General features: G+C 47.6%; 1 protein-coding gene across 1 annotated transcript in view; it reads right to left on the bottom strand.

Annotated features, from left to right (window-relative positions):
• Positions 1 to 22,491, bottom strand: part of Ikbkb (inhibitor of nuclear factor kappa B kinase subunit beta) — a 45,983-nt gene extending 23,492 nt beyond the window's left edge. Inside the window, exons 1-7 of the mRNA XM_021218627.1 lie at positions 22,378 to 22,491; positions 21,994 to 22,116; positions 11,152 to 11,246; positions 10,369 to 10,486; positions 7,610 to 7,679; positions 1,758 to 1,846; positions 800 to 889 (exon numbers count right to left, since the gene is read on the bottom strand). Coding sequence (XP_021074286.1) covers positions 800 to 889; positions 1,758 to 1,846; positions 7,610 to 7,679; positions 10,369 to 10,486; positions 11,152 to 11,246; positions 21,994 to 22,098 — 567 coding nt within the window. The 5' untranslated portion in view covers positions 22,099 to 22,116; positions 22,378 to 22,491. The remainder of the gene's footprint in view (positions 1 to 799; positions 890 to 1,757; positions 1,847 to 7,609; positions 7,680 to 10,368; positions 10,487 to 11,151; positions 11,247 to 21,993; positions 22,117 to 22,377) is intronic.
• Between the last annotated feature and the right edge of the window lie 3,763 nt (positions 22,492 to 26,254).

A 26,254-nucleotide genomic window follows, 5' to 3' on the forward strand; every position in this document is an offset into this window, starting at 1 on the left:
ACTTTAGCCCTTCCCCTGAGGGCCAAGACTTAGCTAGGTGCTCCCTGTATACATCCTTAGACACAATGCGAGTTTTTTGTTTTTAATCAGTGGTATCCAAGACAATGGTGTTTTCTGTATTATCTGTGCATCACGGTAACAAATGTCTGTTTTCTTTTGTTTTTCCTCAAATGCCAAGCTCTTTTTTTTTTTTTTTTTGGTTTTTTGAGACAGGGTTTCTCTGTATAGCCCTGGCTGTCCTGGAACTCACTTTGTAGACCAGGCTGGCCCTCGAACTCAGAAATCCGCCTGCTTCTGCCTCCCAAGTGTTGGGATTAAAGGCGTGTGCCACCACGCCCGGCTAAATGCCAAGCTCTTGATAAGCAGAAAAAGTTTATTTCTCTTCCTGTTGTAATACCAGCTCTGAGTACAATCTCTGACACACGATATTCCTGTTGAATGAGTTGCTCGGATAATACTCCGTTATTCAGACCCCATGACACACGGAAGGGAAGTCACAGCCCCACCTCTTCCTCCCTGGCTCCTGAGACCCTCCAAGAAACTCAGCCTCCACATACAATCAGATAAGACCCTGTAGCACAGAGAGGTTCCAGGATCTTCCTAAAGGCACACAGACACAGCCCTTCTCACATCGGGGCAGAGACTAAGTCTTTCTAGAGGGCACAAAACATTCACGAGTAAATTATCAATTCTAAATACCCATGGAGCCAGCAAGACTGAGACAGGTAGGAAGGACAGACAGACCCACAAACATAAACATCAGCGAACAGAGAAGCAAACACTGGAGCCCATTTCTTACCAGGTATTGCAGGGTCCCCACAAATGATGTGCACAGACTGCCCTGATCCAGTTCTTTGGCATATCCTAGATCAATAATTTTGTGTATTAACTGGAAAAGAGAAGGGAGGGGAAGGGTGGGGAGAAGAAATCTGAAGGCTGTAAGAAGGCAGTTTGCCATCGGAGCAAAGACATTCCTGGGTTCCCAAAGGACACTGGTCCCTAAACATCTTAGAGCCACAGCATTCACGGGAGAGTACCCTCAGCAGGGTAGATTTGGGGCACTATAAATGTTGGGCAGATACTTTTCTTGGTCTGCCACCAATCAACTAAGAACCTACGTATCAGCCCTCAGGATCACTAAGCCTGAATTGGTAATGTGAGAGGCCAGGCAGCCCCTGGATTCCTGGAAGGATGATTGCTCCATGAGCCTGCCACAGTCATGGGCTGGGCTGAGAATTGTGAGGGAGGCTGACACCCGGTTGAACAGAGCTGGGGAAGACTATAGCATCCAAGCCCATGGAGAGGCTATGATCACACTTGAGCAGGGCAGCCATTGAGAAGAAGGGCTACAGATAGCTCATGTGTGATGCCACGCTGGACCATGTCCAAGATGGGCCGATGCCGGCTCTGTGTGTCTCTTCTTGGCCATATCCACAGCCAATGTCAGCTCACTTCAGCTCACCAAAAGATGAGGCTCGCAAGTCAAATGTGGGTAAAAGTCTCTTTCCAAGAAGTGTTAGGTTGAGGGTGGACATGAACTAACAAACATTACTTCCCTTATCAGATTCCTACGACTTAGGCAGTTAACAATGTACTACATTCAGAGCTGGAGAACATAAAGATGAAAATAAAACTCCAGTGTGATACAGGCAACCTCCAAAACACATACAGCCCTTTCATGTGGGCCAGAGCAGCCCACGTGGCCAGAGCAGCTCACGCGGCCCTTGCGGTGCTCTGAGCCCCGGGACGCCACTCACTCTTTTCTCTCCTTGCTGCAGAACGATGTTTTCTGGCTTCAGGTCTCGATGGATGATTCTGTTTTCGTGAAGGTATCTAAGAGCCGATGCTGAGGAAGAGCAACGGGGAGTGATGTTTTATTATGTCTAGAAAAGGCTTTCTGTCTCAGAATTGACTAGCCTGCATGAGACGATACGGTGCGTCTTGTCTTGACACATTTTCTGACTTTTGAGTGGCCTGTGGCTGACAGTGTTCATGTTGGGTGAAGGGGACCAGGACAAGAGAGCAGAATTCCAACTGTGAGATTCTGACACACCCTCTGATGATGTAGTTCAGCTAGTACGGTGCTCACCCAGTGTGCATGAAGTGCTGAAGTATCGCATAAAGACAAGCCGTGGTGGTGTTTGGGAGCAGTTGGGAGGCGGGAAGATCAGCAGGTTAAAGTCATCCTCTAGAGAGATCAAGGCCAGCCTGCGATAGACCCCAGTTAGCAGAGTGGGAGGGGACACTGGAAGTGGCACAAAAATGTTTTGAAAATTCTTAGTGAAAGACACCATAAAGTTTAAAGGCAAAGGGAGTTGGGAAAGAATATCTGCAGCATATACTCCAGGGAGTTGGGAAAGAATATCTGCAGCATATATTCCAGGGAGTTGGGAAAGAATATCTGTAGCATATACTCCACAGTAAACGGAGCCCTTAAAGCCCAGCAGAAAGGGGATAGCAAGTAAATCAATTAAGTAATCATAAAGAAGAAAAAATGAAATTAAAATATTCTTTAACCATTGGAAAAAAAAAAACCCACAAAACATCAGCATCAAGCAAAGACCCAGGTATGACAGCATGGCTGGGAACTCTAGCTGCCCAGGAGCCTGAGACAGACTCGAGGCTAGCCTGGACAACTTGGTGAGACTGTTTCAAGATCAAAAGTAAAAAGAGAGGTTGTGATGTATGTAGCTCAGTGGCAGAGCACCTGCCTATGAGAATGAAGGCCTCCGTTTGATACCCAGAAGGGGACAAAGGTGGAGGGAAGATAGCTCTCTCACAAATGGAATATGAATGGCAAGCGAGGCTGTGGACAGCTGCTCATGCTGACATCAAAGACTATAGAGTGAAGCAACAAGGGCGCTCTGCCACACTGCTGGAAGGGGCACAAGTATTCTCTCTCTCTCTCTCTCTCTCTCTCTCTCTCTCTCTCTCTCTCTCTCTCTCTGTGTGTGTGTGTGTGTGTGTGTGTGTGTCTTTCCGCCTCTCTCTCTTCTTCTCTTTTCTCTCCATCTATCCATCATCCATCTATCCATCATCCATCCATCATCTATCTATCTTTCTATTTTTCCATCTATCCATCCATCCATCATCCATCCACCCATCCACCCATCCATCTATGTATCCATCCATGTATCCATCCATCCATCCATCCATCCAACCATCTATCCATCCATCCATCCATCCATCCATCCATCCATCCATCCATCCATCCATCTGGCTTAAACTACAGTTTCTGCCTCTGAAAAACTAGCTTACAAAATTGAAAACACCACTGCTTAGCAAACCCGAGTTCAGTCTTCTTCACATCACAAAGGAGAGGGGAGTTGGGAAAGTGGCTCAGTGACAGAGTGCTTGCCATCTTGAAAAGGGGAGAGGGAGAAAATCTGGACATGGTGGTGCCTGTAATTCATCAGGGCTCAGGAATTTCAGGGTGACCAGGAGTTCAAGGGGAGCATGAGAATCTGCTCGTATGGAGAATCTGCCTCGAAAGGTCTTTCTCCCAAAACAGCATGATAACACACATATACGGATACTGCATAACATAGAGTAACAGCTAGAGAAATAAGCTGAAATTTAGTTATAATCAAGAAATACCTAGGTACATTATGACAGATCCATATTATATCGGGCAATTCTTTGAGTATGTGTGTGGTGTATATGTTCACACAAGTGATGTGTGTACACGTGAAGGCCAAAGATGTCAGGGTCCTTGTTTGTTGCTTTGTTTTGGAGTCAAGGTTTCTCTGTGTAACAAGTTCTGACTGTCCTGGACTTGCTTTGTAGAGCAGGCTGGTCTCGAACTCACAGAGATCTGCCTACCTCTGCCCTGAGCGCTGGGATTAAAGGAGTCAGACAGGTACAATTCTAAGTGTTTTCTTGGATTGAGTAGCCCTTAGGTGGCTAAAACAGCAAGCATTGTGACAGGCAAGGTCTTTAAACATCTGACTGTACAATGAGCTGAGGGCAGTCTGACTGTACAATGAGCTGTGGGCAGTCTGACTGTACAATGAGCTGTGGGCAGTCTGACTGTACAATGAGCTGTAGTCAGTCTGCCTGTATAATGAGCTGCAGACAGTCTGACTGTATAATGAGCTGCAGACAGTCTGACTGTATAATGAGCTGTAGGCAGTCTGACTGTACAATGAGCTGTGGGCACAGAGAAAGGTAAATGGGATGGGGTGGGGGTGGAGGGAATGAAGAAAATGAAAGAAGGTAATGTGGGAGATAGGGCATGGCCTGGGGCATGTGCAATACACCTGTAGTCCTGACATCTGGGAAGCTGAGGCAGGAGGATCATGAGGTCAGTGACAGACTGGAGGTCACTGACCAAGGCTCTGTGGTAGGACAAGGAGGGCAGCCACGTGCCCCTTAGTCCTGACTGCTTAGGGAATTACTACTTCACTGGCAGGAAGAAAACACTTCAGTGCTTTCTAAAGGACAATAAACAAGACTGCTTAGTGGAACTGTAACTCCCACAGGCTATTTCAGGGTCATAATACAGGAAGTCCGAACTGTTGGCGCTGCCTCTACGTCTGCCCCAGGTTCTGTCAGTGGAAGGCATCAATCTAACCGGCTTGCGCAGGAGGCAGGCTTCATCTGTGTCTGCCCATTTTCTGACATATAAATTATTGGAGCTGTATTTGGCAGCTTAAAACTCACAGCGAGAATCTGTGTCTGGTTCCATGATGGTGCTTTCTATGTGTAGCTGTCCTAAGAAATTAGGGTCCAGAGATTAGGGGCAAATAAACTTAACCCAAATGGGAAATCAATGAATCTGGACCCTGTGGCCGAGAGTGTGGCTTTATAACTAACTGACGTCAACCAGGCAGGGAAGAGCTGTGGTGACTCCTGCGTCGAGGACTAGGGTTGCACTCAGGTCACAGTGTGCCCAGGATACAGACGGGTTCTTAGCTGAGCAGCTCCAAGTAACGCTTTCGGGCTGGCTTAGGAGAAGTTACAAGGAAAGAAATCTGATGGGCCTAGGACCAAACCAGAAATGGGGGGTGGTACACAAGTAAGATGGAAATTTATCAGCAACTTCAAACAGAGTCATAGGACAGGAATGCTGGGTGAGAAATGGGTCTGGGGAAGATTGATCAGCCGCCGGTTCCAGGAAGGGCAACTCCCACCTGATGGGTTTGCTGGCTCCAACCCCATTCATAAATCACAGTAGGGACTGAGGGTTCTCACGATCCCGAAGGGAGGGAAGGAGAAAGGAGACTATACCCATTTACTATTTTTCCATCTTACGAAGAGCGCCTTGCTATGAGCTGATGTACAGCATCTCATTTTATGTGCAGCGACTCTAAAGAGGCAGACAATGTTTCTGTTACAGCGAAGGAAACAAACATTCTGAAAGTCTGAGTCCCGAGCTTCAGGCCACATGGCTTACCAGAGGACGAACTGGTTTGCAAGCCCGGAGTGTGACTACAGGGATGTCCGGTTTGGGGAAAAGACTGAGTACTTACATCTTTTAAATCCTTTTGGGGCATACTGATGTTATAAATATCTACAGACAAGGTGATATATACCAGCCACCACTTCTCTGGATGCTAGAGACAAAGCGGGGACTAACGGCTCAGATTTTAAGACGTTGAGTGCATGCCTGGCGTGTGAGAGGCCACGGGTCCCACCTGCACCAAGCAGGCAGGACTTTTAAATGTTGTTCCTTTGAGACAGGGTTTCCACTGTAGCCCAGGCTACCCTCAATTCACAGCAATTTTCTTTTTTTGGGGGGGGGAGTGGGGCGGTTCGAGATAGGGTTTCTCTGTGTATCCCTGGCTGTCCTGGAACTCACTCTGTAGACGAGGCTGGCCTTGAATTCAGAAATCCACCTGCCTCTGCCTCTGCCTCCCCAGTGCTGGGATTAAAGGCGTGGCACCACCAATGCTGGGTTTCACAGCAATATTCTTGCCTCTATCGTTCAAGTACTAAGACCACTGGTGTGAGCCACCAGTTCCATTTAGAGACTTCTACTAGCTATGTGATAGACATTTAAGTAACCTAATTCATAGAGGAAAAATATTTCAGGGGATAGTATCAAAGAAAGATAACTGAAGGAGGCTGTAACCAAGAAGAAGCAAATGTTGCCCTTGGAGACAAGATAGCCCCTCTACCCCCCCGAATTTCTAGCCTGCCTTTACCCAATCTAACACAAGCAAATTAGCAGTCTGGCTGCTGATTTTAAGAAACACAATCAAGTAAACATCTACGCAACATGAGTGGGTGAGAATGAGGCATGGTGTCACGAAGAGAAGTGGAATTCCACACCTCTGGGTTAGATCCTGCAGGTGTACAGACAGGGCCCTTCTGGCAGACACATACACAAAACACACGGGAGAGTCGGAGGCCAAGAGGTGGCTGCTCAGTCAGCTAAGACCGTACTAATACTGCCAGCCCTCCACAGGACTTCATTCAAAAGCAAACAATGCGATGCAGGGGAAGGTGGATATTTTATATGCCAGACTGCTTAGACCTCAGCCTTAAATACATGGTTGCCTGACCCCAGTCCTCACCCCCCCTCCAACAGCCCTTTTGCCTCCCCTCCAGCCAAAGAAGTGCCGTAAGAGGCAGCAGCCAGGCGGGCAGCCAAGTTTCTGGAAGAGGTGAGAGGCTCCTGGACTGCGAGGTTAGAGAGCACAGCGCATTTAGGCGGGGTAAAGGCTAACGACTGGGAAGTCTAAGGGGAGGGAGTATGACTTCATACGTCACTTCACACGGTCTGCGTTTCTGTACTGGAAAAACAAAGTTTGAGTAAACGAACCATGAGACAAGTTGAGAAGAACAGAGTGGGGGAGGGGTGAAAATGGAGTCATTCTCCAAAACGGGGAACATGTATTCAAAGATAATTTCTGGGTAACTCTGACTCTTAGAGCCCAAACTATCAGTTTGCACCACCAACCATGGAAAACGACATCATCATCATCATCATCATCATCATCTCCCCACCCCCATCATGATCATCAAAATCATGATTATGATCACCATCACCATCATCAATGTTAAAGCCCCGAGCAGCTCTGTGGCACTTTTAGTATCTGCTTCTCTAGGTGAGAGGCAGAGCTGACCATCTGTTTACACTGGAGTCACAGGATCTAGGCGATACCACACATCTCTGCAGGCCCATGCGACTCTCCTCCCTGATGCCAGTCTTCTCAGGGGACCAAAAGCACCTACATCCAGGGACACTCATGGTCCCAGTGTATTAAACAGAAGTGGGTTTGTCTACGCCTGTGGTTGGCAAATAACCGCCAAGGTGAGGGTAGAAAACCTCACTGCCCATGGGTGAAGCTGTCCAGATGATGTCCCACTTCCCTGGCTGTTCCAGGAAGGTAGGGAGTGGAGCTCTTGAGTGGGAAAGGAAATCTCTCACTCTGAACACAGTCATTTGTACCGTGACTTAGAAAGGAAGGAACTCTATTTGAGTCCACTACAATTCAACTCAGCCCTGGCTGGTCCCCTTAATCCACTAGGCCCTCTGTATACCTCACCACACCCTCTGCAGAGACCACAGGACACAAACAATTCCCCCTGTGCCCGACTGGACTCTCAGGGAACTGTACGTCTACCTGGGAGGGCCTGGCCTTGCTTCTAGGGTGGAACTTACCAATGTCACTCAGCAGGGTAAGGACGGCTCCTTCCCGCAGGCCACAGCAGTTCTCGAACTGGTTCAAGTACTGCAGAAAACATGAGAGACGCTGTCAGTGTGGAGCATCACACAGCCCTGAGAAGCTCACCAGTGTCTTCTGCCAGTCAGACAGACAGGTACTGGTACCACACCAGGGCTCCGAGGGAGCTCCTGGGTCAGTGAGGCAGCAGTCTATGGGTAGCCATGGCGTCACCTCCCTGACCCCGACAGGAAGTATTTGAATCAGCCTCACTTCGGCTCCAAGTCTGAAGGATGTGGCCAGGGTCAAATGCCAATAGCAACTGAGTTTGCTTTCGAGAGCCCTGCAGAAAGGACGGGTACAGAAAGACTCACCAAAGCGCTCTGCTAACAGGGTCTCACTTGGACAATTCACTAAGGGGAGGGAATGGGTGTTTGCTACGTGCCTGGGCATCACACCTAGCCCTGTAGGGATGAACTCAGTGGGCTCTTCCCAGCATCCCCGCCCTGAGGAGGCCCACGGCTCCCTCTGAGGTGAAGACACTGAGCCGGGGGAGCCGTTATCAGTTGGCACACGAAGCCGGGAGGCAGGGCTGTAAAGTGAGGTGAACTTTGATCCTTTGCGGTCCTGGCTCTCCGGCTTGTCCAGGCCGTGAGTCAGCTGTGGTGATTGACACCCAGATCCACGATAATCCCAGAGTACTCCACTTCTGGACCATACAGTGCACTCTTTACAGTTTTGGTCTGTTTGGGGGTTGTGGTTTTTGTTTTGGTTTTGGTTTTGGTTTTTTAACAAGGTCTCACCACACTACTGCAGTTGATCTCAAATCTGAAGAAAGAGCCTCCTTCCCCCATGGCTGCACTACAGGTACAAGCTGAGCACAGTGGACCTAAGCCTTGAAATGAACTCTCATTCTGAAATGTACCATGCCTATCTAAGACAGTGGCTCTAAATGACTGCCACCACCCCTTTGGGGGGGGGTGTTAAATGACCCTCTCTCACAGGGGCTGCTTAAAACCATTGGAGAACAGATATTTACACTATAGTTCCTAAGTAGCAAAATAAAAGCAGTGAAAATAATGTTATGGCTGGGGGTGGGGGGAGGTTACCAAAACATGAGGCTCGGCACTAAGAGCCATAGTAGCATTAGGAAGGCAGAGAACCACTGTGCCAAGAGATAATGTAGATTTTGAACCTTTGAGAAAAAGAAACGACGGGCTACCTTATTTAGGGAAGAAAGAGAAGAAGCTCGTAGGCGCTCTGGGCAACAGGCCCCTCTCCCCAGTGCCAGAAGTGACAGAAGGACAGAAGGACAGAGGTCCTTTATGTAATCACATCCTGCCTCTCCCTAGATCACACTGCTGAAGCCAAGAGTCATGCTGAAATTTCCATCATCTTTCACCCTGGCTTACGAGCTCTTTGCTGCCTAGAAGGGCAAGTGCATACCTCCCCTGCACTCCCGAACACCCCGTCCCTCCGTCACCTGGCCACACCCAACCACTCCAGCCTGAAGTCCTTGCCTAGGACAGCATGGGTGCATTTCCCACTAACCACAGTGAGCAACTGGATGACCGCCAACGGTCGGCAACAGAATCACTGGGTGGTCAAGCTCCCCATTTCTCTACTGTTATCAACCTACTTACAGGGTACATCCTGTCCCCAGGCCATGTCGTTCTCGGGACATGCCCACCCCAACAGTGGCAGAGTCATTCATGGAAACTTTCTTTTTATAAAATGAGTCAAAAGGCCCGGAAGGATGAAGAGCGCAGCACATGACGTTGAGTCTGGGAAACTGCAGTGTAAAGAGAGATGTGAAGGGGCGGCCAAGCCATATGCTGAGGCTCTTTAAGAATAGAGTTGAATGGAGCTATTGGAAGAATAGATTAAAAAACAAAACAAAACAACTCACTTGGAGAGTTTATTTTTCTCAAAACTGACATGACCCGGGTTCACAGACAGCAAGCCGCCTGCACCTGACATGGCCTGTGGTTCAGGCTCTCTCTACTCCACAGCTGTATGCAGCCAGGGCTTTGCCTAATTAGTGTCTCTGAGCCATGACATTCACCTGCAGTGCAGGAACTCTATCTGGGTGCCAGTATGTTGGCACCATAAACCAGGCACCCTGTGAAAGCATAAGGATTCTCTATCTGGGTGGCACACAGAACTGTCCCTGTGACAAGGGAGAGTGGCCAACACTCACTGTCCAGTGTGGGGGTGAGAGCAGAGGAGATAGGACAGGAGAGGGAAAGGGGAAGCCCCGAGGTGGGTCAGGAAGGCCTGGAACTGCAGCCCTGTTCTCTGGTGACTAAGCTGGCTCCCTTCCTGCCCGCTGTGATTCTGTGTAGCACTGTAATGTCTGTGAAGAAAGTCCCTCCCCATTGGACAGTGGTGACACCAACCCCAAAAGCTTGCAGTGGCCCTCATGTGCCAGAGGGGAAGAGTGTGTTCTGAGACTCATTCAGTTTCTTCCTGTGGTCCAGGCCTGATGGTAACTTTTCCTTGTCACGTTAGTGACCGTGTGGCATGGCCTCATCTTCAGCCTTTTTTGGGCACTTCTGACTCAGCCTTTTGATTTACACGTACAGAAATCACCCCAAAGAAGGCATAGAAGAGGGAGATCGAGTAAGTGAAGCTACTTCCCTGACTCTTTAAACTCCCTGGATGATGGCAAAAGATCTCTCCTTGTCTCTCCTCCCAGTGTTCCAGAGCGCCCCAAATAGACCAACATCCCACAATCCCACAACCCCAGAAGACTCACTCTTCGGAGGTCTCCTCCTTGGCAGTACTCCATGGCCAGCAGAGGCAGATCATTGGGTGCCAGGTTCTGCATCCCCTCTGGGACATCCCGGGCAGCCACCACATTGGGATGGTTCAGCCTAGAAAGAGAGGACATGAGCAGCGGGGGGCTTCTGCTTGATTTCTTCAAGCTAATTCTCAGAGTGCTAGCCACTACAGGTCCCACCATTTGAGGGGGACAGCATCCACCCAGGCAGGCCTGAAAGATCCTGTGTCTGCACTGTGTGACTATCCCCAGAGGGCAAACAGCGCAGTCACATGCCACTCTGGAATTAGAAACATAGGGAAAACAAAGATTTCTGCTGATAAATCAAAACTTGCTGACTGCTTTAATTAACTTATTAATTAAGCAATGTTTGATACAGTGTCTTATGTTATCTATGCTGGTCTGAAATTCCTGGGCTCAACTATTCTTCCTATCTTCAGTCTCCCAAGTAACTGGGTCTCTAGGAGCACACCACCATGCCTAGGAAGGATGACTGTCTTACATCTAATGTAACAAACCACATAGCTCAATGTAGTGTTTAGTGTTACTCCTCTAGTAGTCTCCAGGACAGCCTATCCAAATAATGTGGGCACCGTCCTGACAGAAGACACTTCGGGGCTTTTTTCTAGATACAGCAAGTAGGATGAGCTGTGGTTTTCATTCCCAGATCACAGGGCTGTGGAAATGGCTTCCCCAGATGTGGGTCAGCAGTGGGGGGCAACTGCTTGATTTCTTCAAGCTAATTCTCGGAGTGCTCACCTTCTCATGATCTGGATCTCAAGGCACCAGCGGTCTCTGTTCTTTGGGCTGAGCTCCTGTCGGCACTGCTTGATGGCGATCTGTTCTCCTGTCGCCTACAGGGAGGGCACGTCAGACATCAGAGCGATGGACAACCAGACCTATGACCACCGCAGAACCCCACTGGCCACACAGGCATCCTGCAGAACACCTGGTCTATCTGTCTGTCTGTCTGCCCTCTTCACCACCCCCACATCACAGTTTGCCTGTCTTCCCGCTGCATCTACCCATCGAGGGAACACAAATCCTTCACATCTTGCTCTGTCTCTGCCTCCTCCACAAAACCCCCTGTAGCACATCCCTATCCGGGGCTTCTACTTCTCTGCATACACCAACTGTTGCCGTGGTAATGCCAGGTTAAACCATACAGTGCTGCTGGTGATTGGCCTGTTTCACATATAAAAGTGGCGCTTCCGGGTGATTCAACTACTGGCCCAGTGAGTATCTCCCTTGTTTCATGTAAGAAGTTTTTTTGTTTTTGTTTTTCCTTTCTCTTTGGAGAGAAGACAAACATAGTGTAATCAATGGGACACAGGACAGCTCAAGTTCCAACTCTCTTTCACCAGCTGTGTATCCTTGGAGCAAACTACATACAGACTGTGTCGTTACTTATGAAGCAGGAATACTGACCTGCCACAGCTCAGGGCTGTAATGAAGACAGAGATGTAGCTATAGCATATAGATAGAAAGCCCATAGCAAGCGTCTGACAACTCACAAGAACACAGTCCTGAGAGCATGGCATATACTCTTCCAAAGCCTGCTTTCATTATTTATTTACATACCTATTTACTGTAGAACGGTCTAATGGATCCAAGCCTAGACCGATATTCACTACGGCTACAAGGATGACACTGGGTTTCGGATCCTCCTGACGCATCCTACCATATGCTAGGATTATAGGTGTGCATGGACCACCACGCCCACTTTATATGACACTGGGGATCAAACCTAGGGCTTTGTGAACACTGGGCAACCACTCTACAACCGAACTACATCCTTAACCACACTGTGGTTTCTTTACTGGAAAAGTCAATATTTTGTGACTTATGACTGGTTCCTGAGGTTAACAGGTATCTCTTTGCTGGTACAAAAAGGAGTCCACGGGAACAAGTAGGAGGGGAGGGTTGAGCTGTGGGTTGAGCATCCCTGGTGTCAGGTGTCCTGGAACCACCAGTATCAGTATCCCTGTTCATGGTGATACCACTGAGAACAGCTAGGGATAAATCCTGCCCAACAGAGATTACTGCAGGTTTTGCACGGTATAAAAATACCTGTAGCAAGAACAGGAAGGCAGAACTTTATCCATGGCGAGCATGCTCTATTCTGACTGGAGAGCTCTCCTCTGGGAACTCAGCAAGGGCTTCCCCAGGGGATTTCTGATGGATGATGTAAGCACCTATCTGAGGAAGCTTCAGTATGCTCTGCCAGTTGGACTACTCCTGATCGCTCTCTCTGGATGGTCTAGGTGCCCACTTTGAAGCTGCTCTGCCATCTATCTGTCTGCTGTTGGTTATTTGTTCTTTCATCTCTGCTTGCTACATACTAAAACAAAACAAAACAAAACAAAACAAAAACCTCACACATTCAAAACTGATGGTGGGTTATTTTCCATACAGAACAAGATTTCTGCTTCCATAGGTAAACGGTAAAAGACTAAAATCTCTAAAACCTCTTCAGATCAACTTTAATCAGCACAGATAATACTGTTGGCCTGTGAAGGAAGTCCTAGGGGCCCCTCAGACCATTTCCGCACTTGTACATTTCATGAAAAGTCCTAAATCTTAAAAGTGTGTGACTCATACAGTAATGAGTTAAACCGACACGCAGAGGACCCTGGCAAGACAGGCAGGTGGCTGTCATCGGCATCTGACCGCATCACTGCCTCATAGTCACCCAAATGGCCAAAACTCCTGCCGCTGCTTGGGACGCCCTGGTAAGAGGAGAACAGAACGCTCCAAACACCAGAAGAGTTATCTAATGTGACCACTGATTAAGTGATCTAATGTGACCACTGATGAAGAAATCCACCCTGAAATGGATGATTAAGATGGAAAACTTCAGAAATGAGGGTGGTCATCACCATTCTAATGCCAGAGCACAAATATTATAAAACCTCTCAAATGTTCTCAGGATTCGTTTTTAATCCACAACTACTGCTTAAGCTGTCTAAGATGCACTTACGTCCATGCCTAGTTTCCTGGTCTACTCTAAGTGTACAACCAAAAATCACAGCTGATGCTGGAGCAGGGTCTCTACCCACAAACCCCACCCACTTCCCATCGTCCCTGGGGTCTTTATGACCCCTAGACAATACACATCTACTTTCTGTCTGAGTAGATTTCCATGCTCTGGACATTCCGTGTAAAACAAGTCACATGTGTGCAATTTTAAACAAACGCTCTTGCTTAAAGACACGTTTCCACAGTTCACTCATGCTGCGGCTACGGGTCCACTCTTGTGACCTCAACAGCCTCCATGAGGCTGCCCATGGGACGAGGTATCATTAACTGGGGTCTGCCCCACCTTCATTTTCTCCTTTTCTTTGTCTGTTAGAATCCTGGTTTTGGCCTGGATTCTGAGGCTCTCTCTGAAGAGCTGATTTCCTTTTAACACTGTATCCTCTATGGCTGCTGAATCAGTCACTGTGGCTACATAGCAGAACCCAGGGAGAAGTCCGTCTCTGGTCTTCAAGAGTGAAAGACGGTACTAGAAAAATATTCCTTTCATCGATGGACATTCTAAGAAGCCACAGCCTGGAAAACACCATGCTTCGAGATCTCGAGCTTCCAACTTGGCTGTCTCTTCTCAAGTCAACTGGAACCGTCCTCAGTTTCACTTCCTGTCAGTGCTGGGACTCAAATATTTTCTTGCCCAGTTCTAGGGTGGATTCGTCAACAGCAAACCCCACTGATGCCAAATGCTGAGGTTAGAGTGTTGAAACGTAATTACTTTTGTAACAGCATCGAGAGGTGGGGCTGTGGAGAAGCTGATGGGGTTACAGGCGGCCACGGTGAGATGCTATCACGTAGAGACCTTTGTGACGGCCCAGTGGAAAACGTGTCTTTAAGTGAGAGCAAGTGCCTGTCTGAAATGACCAGAGCTTTGATCTCTGCCTTACAGGTCAATCAGCCGAACACCCCGCAGGCTCAGTAGGCAACCTTAATTAAGCCCGATGGGTCACACACACCTGCAAGATATGAAGGTAGGAGGATATGTGGACAAGAAGGGTTTCAGTGAAGAGGAATAAGAGAGGGTAATGGGATGAACATGATCCAAAAATACTAAGTACATGTACAAAATTGTCAAAGAACACATTAATAATATATTTAAGAGAAACACAGCCACCTAAGAAAAATCTATATTAAATTATTTCCCAAATGGTTGGAAGGTGAGTTTTATTCACTTGAGTAAAGGTTTATTATTATCATTAAAAATAGATTACCCAGACTCAAGAACACTACACTGGCCTTTAGTCTGGTAGAATCTCCAAAGGAGCCTAGACTTGTGAAAAGCAAGGGTTCTGCAGAGGAGAGGAAGCGGGTGGGGGAGGGGACAAGCTCACTGCAGAAGACCTCTGGTGCAGACACCCCTATAGCTAGTCCTCTGGTGGCTCTGTGGTTACAGGAAGATGTTACAGGCCTGCTGTACCACCGGAGGATGGAAGAGTCTATGGTCAGGGAAGGGAGAGTCCGCACACATCTAACTTTAACACACAGAGCGGTGCGTTGTTTTCCTGTTCTGCTGTAATGAATTAGCCACAAGTCCAGTTGCTTAAAACAACACAAACACATCTTATAGTTCACAAGTCCGCATATCACAAGTCTGCGGTGAGTTTTCCCTTGTCAATAGTCACGTCGTCAACAGAGCTGTGTTCTCTTCTACCAGCTTTGGGAGATCACCCGTGACTTCTTGCCATCCAAGCCCTGGCATCTCCCTTTGCTTAGGCACCACCCACCAAGGACAGGTTGGATCTTTCTCCCCTAGTCTTAGCTCCACACTGACTCTCCTGCCTCCTTTCCAACCTTTCAGGACCCAGTGTGACACTGGGCCCGCCCATCTAAGCTAGGACAATCTGCCAGGCTTGCCCAATCTCAGAGCGTAAGACGCAGTAGCTGGCTCAACCCAGAAGCCAAGCTAACCTATATCATGAAGACTGACAGGAATAGTGAAGATGTGAAAACAGCCTTCTACCCTCTCTTATCCCTTAGCCAACAGAGACTAGAACTGTCTGTGTCAGCTCAGCTTAGCCCTATTGCAGGGGAATCCTAGCTTCCAAGACTTAGGGATGTTTGAGATAGAGACAAACCTTTCCTTACGCAGTTGTCTATTATTTCCGTTCATGAACTATGAATTCTGGGAATGTGTTCATCGGCAGAAAAATTCACACATCAGAAGATGACTTTATTTTGCCCAGGATCCCCAGATCAAGAATCTGAGTTTGGAAAGCCAGACTGGGCCTGAATTCTCTCTGTGTGCTGGTTAAGTTTGGATTCTTTGTCAATCTGATATAAGCCAGAGTTTTATCTGGAAACCTTAACTGAAGAATTGTCCGAATCTAATTGTCTACAGGGAAGCCTGTGGGGCATTTTCCTGATTAACAACTGATACGGGAGGCCCCAGTGGCTGTGGATGGTGTCGCCCCTGGGCAGCTGGTCCTGGGATTTATAAGAAAGGCCGAGCAAACTGTAGAAAGCAAGGCAGTAAGCAGTGCTTCTCTGTTACCATCTCTGCTTCAGTTCCTGCCTCCAGGTTCCTGCCTTGGCTTCCCTTCATGAGGGACATGTAAGCCAGAAAAACCCTTTCTTCCCCAAGCTGGGTTTGGTCATAGTTTCTTGCACAGCAACAGAAACTAAGCTAGGAGTATCTATCTCCAACTTGCTAATAAGCGGACTCCTTAAAATAGAAGGCAATTTAAAAATTAACCTTGTTTTCAATAAAAGGGAGAGTAGATTTTTATTGTCTATATGGAACATAGCTGATTTTTGGAGGTCGTTTGCTGTTCTTTGCTTTTTACACAAGAACACAAATCTTGTGTGTATGTCTGTGTATTATAAAGCCCAAGGAAGGTGACAGCACACAAGGGTGCCAGAAAGCCAGTTTATAAAACAACAACAACACATCTTCATCATAATCATCATCAACAACAACAAAACAGAACAGATGGGGCCACCCAACTCCCTATGGTTGGGTGATCCAGGGGAAATGCAAAAACAAACAAACAAAACCCCTCACAAAACTCCTCTTGGAACTTAATTCCAGAAAACCCAATCGCTTATTACCATTCAACCAGCGTCAGTGTCATATGGAGACAATCAATAAGCCGTCAGGCTTTTTCAGATCCTGCTCCACAATATCAACATTTCAGGAAAAAAAAGGTGTGTGTGTGTGTGTGTGTGTGTGTGTGTGAGAGAGAGAGAGAGAGAGAGAGAGAGAGAGAGAGAGAGAGAGAAACTGGGCCCAGAAAGAATACATGGATGGGACCCAGGCTGGGGAGTCTAAAGGTATGGATGCACCAGCCGCCACCTGTGTCGCTCAACCCTAGTCAGAGATGTTGCTTCGCAGTGATTGGCAGTTAACACGAAGGCCCACAACTGGTCAAAGCACAGAGGGTGGGAGGAGATGAAATGCTCGGCCCTAAAAGATGTCTGTACCACACCCCCTCCTTTCCAAGCTCAGGGATCATTCTGGAAAGATCCTAAGAGCAGGAGGTTCTGAGGGACTACAACAAAGCAGTGTTTCCCAGGGGGAAACAAGGAAGCTGCCCCTGTATGAACTCACAGCAGTTATGACAGTGTACACGGGCTGAGAGCCACGGGAAACCCAAGCTTGGAGAGGGAGGCAGGCAGGAAGTCCCACCCCTAGCTAGGCAGCTAGTGGCAGTTTATAGTCGCTGAGAGAAGAAGGGTGTGTTCTGTGGTAGGGTCAACCACACTTCAGTGGGAGGGGCAGAAATTAGACTTTTTTAAAAAAAAAAAAACTATGTAAAGGAGGATGGACAAGGAAGGGGGGAGGGGTAAATATGACCGAAATACACTGTACAAAATCCTCAAATGAGTACTTAAAAAGTAAAGGTCTGGGACGCTCTACGATGCAACCAACACCTGCACCTAAGGACAGTTCGGAAGAGGTCTCGGAAAGAGCAAGAGAGCCAGGGGGACAGGGGGGTTGCTATGAGAATGCCTCTCCTAGCCATGTCAGAAGTTACATCGAAAAAGTCCTGCTAACAAGACGGCTGAAGCATGAGCTGATCAAGAACAAAAGTAATGGACATGCTAACGTGGACAGGGGAACACCGGGAGGCCTCAACCCTATACAAGTAAGTACAGGCGACCTAGGAACACTCAGAATGGGAGAGACACTCTAATTGGTTACCTAGTAACAAGTGATCAGCCCTGAAAACATATATAAAAATAACCTTATACAGACTGAGCAGGCTATATTTATGTATTTAGGAACATATATATGTGTGTATAACAATAATTAATGAAAAAGGAGGCCATATTTTCAAAGAGAACAAGATTGGGTATATGACAGAGTTTGGGGAAAGGAGGAGAGAAATGTGTAATTATAATCTCAAAAATAAATAAATAAATAAACAATTTTTCTTAAAAAAAAAAAAAAAAGTGGTCTAGATTCATCTTTATTCCCAACATAACAAGTGGTGGACACAACCTGTCCCTGTGATAAAGGGCTACGGCTTCTTCAGTCTCCCTGCAGCAGACACAAAATGACAAGGTGGGCTCCCATCTCGCCCACAGAGGCCAGGCCAGGCTCTAGGGATAAAAGTGTGGCCGCCTCCCTGGGGTCCTGAGGCCAGCAGGCCTTTGGCTCTTTATCACAGATGGAGAAAAACCCAGCCCTTCCAGGCCAGCCAATTAAAAGAAAATGAAGGGTCTCGTCCTTAGGGAGCACTGGGCAAGCCATGACAATATCACTTCCGTACCCGCTGCTCTGCCCACTCAAGTGTCTCCTTTCCTGACAGGTCATCTAAAGCCCACTTCCTCTCAAGAACCTGATGAAGTTCCCTTTCCTCAAAGTCTTCCCCCGCTACTGAGCAAACAGGAAAATAGGGACAGAGCTCCTGTCACAGCCAGCACCTGTTTTGGATTTTGTTTGTTTGTTTGTTTTCATCTTGAGACAGGATCTCACTACAGAGCCCTGGCTATGGTGGAACTATCTCTGTAGACCGGGCTGGCCTCGAACTCACAAAGATTGGCCTGCCTCTGCCTCCAGGGTGGGCATACAGGTTAAAGGTGTTGCTGCCTCATCCAGCAGGCAAATGATAAGGATTCTTGATGAGCATTAGTCATTAGTATTTTTACATGTGAGCATATCTTTATGACTATCTAGTTAGTCATAGCTTTAAGAACTCATTCGGTGTAGGTAAAGACAAATTAAGGTTGGTGTCATCTCTTCATTTGCCTGCATGGAGCTCAGGTCCATTCATAATAAGTCCTCACTGGGAACTGAGTTCCAAGACCACACTGCAAACGGAAGTGACCTTAGTCTTACCAGTAAAGCTTAGTGCTACTGCACAGGAAGAACAACTGATAACCCCTTGCCGTCTAACAACCAGCACGGTCTCTGTTTCCCATCACATGAACACAGAATCACCCAGGCTTGCCAGTCTCTTTCCCATTAAGAGCAGACTGATGATGTAATAGTTGCAAAGGTTCCTGGGATGTTTCCACGGTGCACTTGTCTCACGTCTTTAGAGTCACAATGAAGGTCTTTTTTTTTTTTTTTAAGATTTATTTATTTATGTAAGCACACTATAGCTGTCTTCAGACACTCCAGAAGAGGGAGTCAGATCTCATTTAAGGATGGTTGTGAGCCACCATGTGGTTACTGGGATTTGAACTCAGGACCTTCGGAAGGGCAGTCAGTGCTCTTAACCGCTGAGCCATCTCTCCAGTTCCCCACAATGAAGGTCTTATTCGTGCATTTGGGTCACAACTTCTGGAAGTTGTGACCAAAATGCACAAATTAGCAAGTGACAGTCAGGATTCCAACCAAGTGCTGTGTGGTGGGGAGAGTGTGTGGCTCCTTCCCCTGTTTACCCTCTAAAGAAGCTGCAGGCTGAGGTCCCCCAAGTTATATCTTTTTCCCCTCTTTGTCTCTCAAGGTCTGCTGCAAACAGTAGCCGACCTGAAGCACAAATGGTTTGCACTGAGCCTTCAGTGTGATTTAGGGGTACACCTAGGCAACAAAGACCATCGAGCCACACTGTGCATCTGGGACCCAGGGAATTGGGGTAGCATCATCTGCTACATTTGAGTATCCCTCAGTTTTTTCTTAGTGCTTCAAACTGGCTTAGATTGATTGCGAAGAACCAAACAGTACCTACAAAATAACTGGCTATACGCAGGATGTGTCCTAAACTCTAGCTCCACCTAGAAGAAGCCACAGTGGGGGTATAGCGTCTGGATCAGAATAGATGTGTTAACAGCATAGCTTCTTTCAATATTACTTAACTCCCCTGTGCTTCTGATCCCTCAGTTATAAAACAGAAATTAGAGCTGTCGACCCTGGTAGGAAAGCGTGTAAGAATACGCAGCTCATGGTAACACCAGACAGACCCAGCACGTAAGAAACCTAGCCCGATCTTGGCATGTAATATGTTTGCATCAGTGATCCTGGCTCTTGGGCCACATTTCTGACTTAGGCTCTCTCAAGAAACTTCTCTCCGACAGCCACAAATATTCTCGTGCCTATAGATAAGAGACAGCGTATGAAGTCGCAAGGACACATCTGGCACCAAGTACAACTACCATATTTTAGCTGCATATGTCCAGAGACCTGGAACAGAGGCATGTCCAACAGAAGACATGTTGCATCTTCTGATCTTAGGTGTGGGTTACAGATTGCTTCTATGCACTCAAAGCAGCCCCCCCCCCAGGCTTCCCTGAGATTAGTTCATGATGACAGTAGAGGATGTCCAGGTCTAAGCAGGCAGGTTCTTCAGCCAGTACCACTTCAGCCAGACTCTTCCCCAACTCCAACCCCTGCCCTCTCTATCCACCCAAGTCCTGTTCGCATTAACCCCTAAATATCTCTTCAGTCTGCCTATTTTCTCCCTGTCATCATCACCATCCACCTGGCTGGTCTCTCACCTGGACCACTCAATTTTGAGTCAAGACCTTGATTTTAGCTGTTTAGGAAGGATTCCCTAGAAGGGTGGCCTCTCGTTTTGGTATGTTTTCCAACTGTTGACCAACACTGGAATCCTAAAATATAAAAAGAGGCCTCTGGACAGCACTCCCCGCAGGGTCTATCAGGAGGTTGAGTAACTGATCTGGCAGAAATGAAGATATTTTAAAGAGGTACTTTTAAACATTGGATGCCAGAGAGATGGGGAATTCCCCAGAAATTTCATGTTGGGAGAAAAAGCTCCCAGCCAGAGGGGGAATTTGTCTTCTGGGCCACAGATTTCTAACACATTTTTAGAAAAATCTCACAGGATGACAAAACCAGGCAAGAGGTAGGCTGGACCAGTGGTAGGCTAGACCAGTGGTAGGCTGGGCCAAAGACTGCTTAGATGTGCATATCCTTGGCGTTCTATTTGAACCTTAATCTAATTTTAGGGTTATGGAGATAGATGGGAGTCTGTCTGTCCTTCTTCCTAATGTGACCTCAGTGAGTGAATCCCTTGCTTTCCACTATTAATTTGACTACTTTAAATGGCTTATTGAGGACACAGCTTAGGGGACAGGCTGTGACTGTTTGATAGTTACACATCATGTCTGATACTCAAGTATCCTGAGGTTAGTAAGTGTTCTTTAGTGGAAACATCACAAGTAATGTGTGCTCCTTAGGCATTATTATGAACTGATTACCCAAATTGGATAAAATAAGTCTCATACAGTAAACAGGTGAGTTAAAGAGAGTCCTGCCAAGAATTTCAGCATATTTACCGTCAGCCCAAACAAAAAAATTGGAAGAACACAAACTTTTAACATGAGCAACTCAACTCACGTCAGACACATAAGGTCTAAAATAAAAGGAATAATAATCAGATCCAAGGGCTAGAGAGATGGTTCAGCGGTTAAGAGCACCGACTGCTCTTCCAAAGGTCCTGAGTTCAAATCCCAGCAACCACATGGTGGCTCACAACCCTCCCTAACAAGATCTGACTCCCTCTTCTGGAGTATATGAAGACAGCTACAGTGTACTTACACATAATAAATAAAAATCAACATTAAAAAAAATCAGATCCAAAAAAGAAATCAGTCCAAATCACTCAGCATTATATAGTGGCAAAGGAAGGAAGGAAGGAAGGAAGGAAGGAAGGAAGGAAGGAAGAAAGAAAGGAAGGGAGGAAGGGAGGGAGGAAGGAAGGAAGGAAAAGATGAGACGAACTCACTTTGTAGATCAGGCTGGCCTCGAACTCAGAAATCTGCCTGCCTCTGCCTCCTGAGTGCTGGGATTAAAGGGGTGTGCCACCACAGCCCGGTTGCTCTCATCTTTTAACACTGACTGTATTCTACAACATTTATCACAATGTAATGTATTATGTGTTAATCTAAATATTAGTAGACATATAACTTTAAAATACTTGTAATGACAGCTTACTTTTTCTCCCCTTTCTAAGTGGCATGGTTATTAAGGTTTTTTTAAGAGTCCATTTAGCAGCTCACAGGTCCCCTTTGCAGTCCCTGTTCTTAAGCTCCCATTGGACCACGCCAAGGTTAGGCGGGGATCCACCCATTCATACCGGGCCTGGCCAGGCCAGAAGAGGCGCCAAGAAAGCTCACCCATTTTCCTGGTGCCAGAGCCCTACACCTGATGCCCCAGAGCCCTACCTGATTGTGCCACCGGATGACGTTTCCAAATCCCCCGGTCCCGAGGCGTTCTTTCATTTCCCAGGCCCCACAGGTCTGGGTTGGGAGGGAAGGTGACCAGCTCATATTGATGCCCTGCTAACTCTAGAAGCAAGTAGGGAGAGAGGACAAGTTGAGAGTAAGAACAACACTGGAGCTCAAGAAGCAGCGGGAAGCAGCACTGGCTGCTGCCCTGCAAGGGGAGGCTAAGACACCGGTGTAGTTAACAAATAAAAGTTGCTGCGGCCGGGCCGGCGGGTCCGCTCAGCACCGGGCGCAGCGCAGCCACGGACCACGGGGAGAGGCGGAGCGCGCACCCGGGCGAGCCGATCCACGCGCCGCGAGCCGCCCTCGCGTGGGACTCACCTGCCCCGGGGGCCGCGGGGCCGCCAGCGACACCCGCCGAGGACATGAAAACTCGGGGTCCCCACGCAGCCAGCCCAGCGCCACTTCCTCAAACACTTCCTGCCCTGACGTCACGGGCACTTGACGGTTCTTAAAGGGGACGCGCGAGTCACTGGCTCGTGGAGACGCAGCCACAGCCAGCCGCTGCGGCGGGGACCTGGCGGCTTGGAGAGCTCTTCTTCACGCTGGCGCTTTTTAGGTTGAGCTTGATCCGACTGGCTAGGCAGTTAATAAGGGGAGAATGTGCTGAGCCCCGACTAATGCTGACTTAGGGACTGTCCTAAGAATTGCCTCCCTGTCCTCCCACGCCTCCTGGTTCAGTACTAAGAATAATAAATCATCCTGATGCTCCTCAGAAAGTAACATACCACCATCCCCCTCAAGGAGGAAGGGAGGAGAGGGAAGAGTACAGAGACAAAACAAAAACTAGCACTGTCTATCTAAAATGGAGTTTCAGCACTGGGAGCATAAGGAAATTACTAGTTATTAGGTCAAGGATATTGTCTCCTCCACCAGGACCCCCCTCACACCTACCAGGTTCAGCCACTCCTCTTCCATAGCCTGATTCATGATACAATTACCAATGAAAAGCAGAAAAAGAGGTTTATTCAATGTGACTACATCGGGGAAAGACAGAGATCCAATCTCTCACCCTTACCTCTACCGATCCAAGTCTCATTTTGGGGTCCTGCCATGAGGTTTGGGTTTAAGTGGAAGGCAAGTGGTATACATAACTAAGTACTCATGCTCAACGCATGCTCTGGTCCACCATCATTGTCTAGACTCCAGTCTCTCCTATGAGGTGGCGTTTGTCAGAACGGTGTTGAAATCTCTGCTCCTCTGACGGTGGCACGGTGGCTCCAGGCTTCTGACATTTACTGGCTTTTTAGATCCCATCCCAGCAGCGGACAGAGACCAGCAAGGCTAACAAAGTCTCCCTGGATTGAATGATAAGCCAAAGATCTTTGTGGGATAACCCTAGGACTCTAAGCGTTTGAACTCTAGAGCAAATAAAGTGCTTTTCACTCCTTTATTATTAAAGCAAGCAAAACATGAGGTGATGTTTACAGAGAGCTTAAGCAAATACAAGAACAGCAAGTGAAAAAGCACTTGGTATTATGTCTTATCATCCTTGCACCTGTGGGAAAAAGCCAAGAATATTCCTCCCAGGACCCCACCCTTCCCTGCCGCACACCCCTACACTCCATCCTGCAGAAGTGGGGCAAAGACGACACATACACACATATGCCAAGGCAGGGTTTGAGCAGCTTTCACAGCGTCCCGCTGCAGCTTTCTTTATTCTCTCTACAGCTCACACCAGCTCTCTACAGCAGTTCAGCTTCTCGCCTCTGCTTCTCAGCTTCTCCTCAGCTCAGCTCTCTTTATTCTGGGATCGCCCAATTTATCCCCTTCCACCCTGTGCACTCGACTCTCATCACTCATCATCCAATCAGCATTCAGCACACTCTATACGCGAGCCATGCACGCAGACAGGGTGGATGTTGATAGGCCAGTGACTCAATATCATGTTGTATGACGCTATACGTCAGGCGGACAGCGTGTAATCACTCAGGTGCGCATAATCAGGTTTTGGATAATCAAGCAGGGAATCACGGGGCTTGGCAGTGAACCAGGGTGCCGTCTTGGCTCACAAGGCTGCAGCCACGGCTATACCCGCTTCCCACCCTTCCCACAGAGAGAACATGGACATCCCAAGCCATACCCTTCATGTCGTCCCTTTCGTGGGCATCCACTTTTTATAGGTTTTGCAATTATTTCTAGAAGGCCACCTTGTGGGAAGAACATTCTGCACTCTGCCAACCACAGCTCCCGGGAAGGTCACAGCTTTCTTACACAGGCTCCCACATAGCCTCAGATGATATTCCTGGGGAAGATTCCAATTTCTCAGGGTCTGTTATGCCTGCAGTTTCAGAGGCAAAGGGAGAAGCTCGGGTGTCTCTTTAGCATGCCTGCATTCCGGTAAGGACAATTGTGGTCCCCCTTTTAGTTATTTCACTTCCCATTTTGAGGTAAAAGATTCCTGTACCTGACATAAATACAAGTGGAAGTGGGAATCAAGGGTGCACTGTGTCATCCAAAGAAACAGCTCTCACCTCCTCAAAGGAATAAAAAAAAAAATCACAGCTTATTCTGGAGCATGTATGAGAGATCATGGCACGGGGGAGTATACATTTGGTCCCTGAATATAATGTTCCAACATAGAAGTTTTAAGAAGTTTTAAGTTTGAAACACATCAGTGGAAACCTCACAGAGATGATTATACCAAGATGGGGAAAGCTAGTCTGTGAATCATCAGAGGTTCTCTGATGACACTCTTAGCTTTGGGGTTGGTGGAAGATATTAGCCTGCCAAGTTAAAAGATTTCAAAGGCTGGGTTCTCGTTTTAATCTCTTAGCCACAGAACGTTAGTTCTGACACAGAGGTGGGTTAGCAATGGGTGTTCCAGATGAGATAATTAGCCTCTGGACTTGTAACGTTCCAATCTCTCCACGGTGCTGCTGACCTAACCAATCTCTGTAAACATAGCCTCCTACAAGGAGGCCTCATTCACAACTGCGTTTAGTTAGTGACAGGCCGCCACACACAAGAGCCATTTCTCCTTGGTTTGGGTTACCTTTGGGAGAGCTGGCACAGGCAGCACCATTCTGGCTTTGAGGCAGTCTTTAGTCAACTAAAGCCCAGGTTGAACTAGAACTGATGACCATCCTCCTGCTTCAGTCCAGCCTTCTAAGTGCTGGGATGGCAAGCAGAGGCTGTCATCCCAGAGGAGTTGAGGTTTGTCTGAAAACTCTCTCCCTAGCCTCTGAAGGATATTCTCTGAAGACATCATTGATAAACCATCTCGTGGTTTGATTTCAATGGCACCTCATGTCTGGGATGAGATGCTCCCATCTGATCCGATGCTGTGATAGAGGAGGCTGAACCGAGAAGCAGGTGTTAACTGGGCCTGTGTGGTAAATCATAAGCAACAAGAGTTATAGAAGAATTGATTCTTGTGCTTTGATTCTGTCTCCCTGTAGATGATGTACTAGCATTTCAAAAACACTATTCAGTAAGTGACTCTTGAGTGTTGACTCTAAATGGGACACCTATCCAGCACTCCCTCAACCCAAGGCACAGAGAGAGCATCATGGAAGAAGGGGTGTAAGACTCAGAGTATAGGAAGGAGTGCCTCAAAGGTCTGACTTCTAGATATGACATAACTGTTACACTCATGAAGTCACTGCTGCCGTGGTCACCTACACAAGGTCAAGCTGAAAGATCAGTCAACTTGGTCAACATTTCAATAGTTGAACTTAGAAGGTTACAGAAACCTCTTTTAAGAGAGAGAACTTGGAGCCAGGCAGTGGTGGCGCACGCCTTTAATCCCAGCACTTGGGAGGCAGAGGCAGGTGGATTTCCGAGTTCAAGGCCAGCCTGGTTTACAGAGTGAGTTCCAGGACAGCCAGGGCTACACAGAGAAACCCTGTCTCAGAAAACAGAGAGAGAGAGAGAGAGAGAGAGGCAGGCAGATTTCTGAGTTCAAGGCCAGCCTGGTCTACAGAGTGGGTTCCAGGACAACCAGGGCTACACAGAGAAACCCTGTCTCAGAAAACAGAGAGAGAGAGAGAGAGAGAGAGAGAGAGAGAGAGAGAGAGAGAGAGAGAATGCTGATGGCTTATGTAAGAATATGTTATAAAGAAATTTAATTTTTTCCCTGTGCCCATATCTTCGAGACTTTTCCCCACTTTCTCCTCTATCAATTTCAGTGTCTCTAGTTTTATGTGGAGGTCTTTGATCCACTTAGACTTGAGCTTTGTACAAGGAGATAAGAATG

The sequence above is a fragment of the Mus pahari genome, chromosome 19 (genome assembly GCF_900095145.1).
Source record: "Mus pahari chromosome 19, PAHARI_EIJ_v1.1, whole genome shotgun sequence".
Classification (NCBI taxonomy): Eukaryota; Metazoa; Chordata; class Mammalia; order Rodentia; family Muridae; genus Mus; species Mus pahari.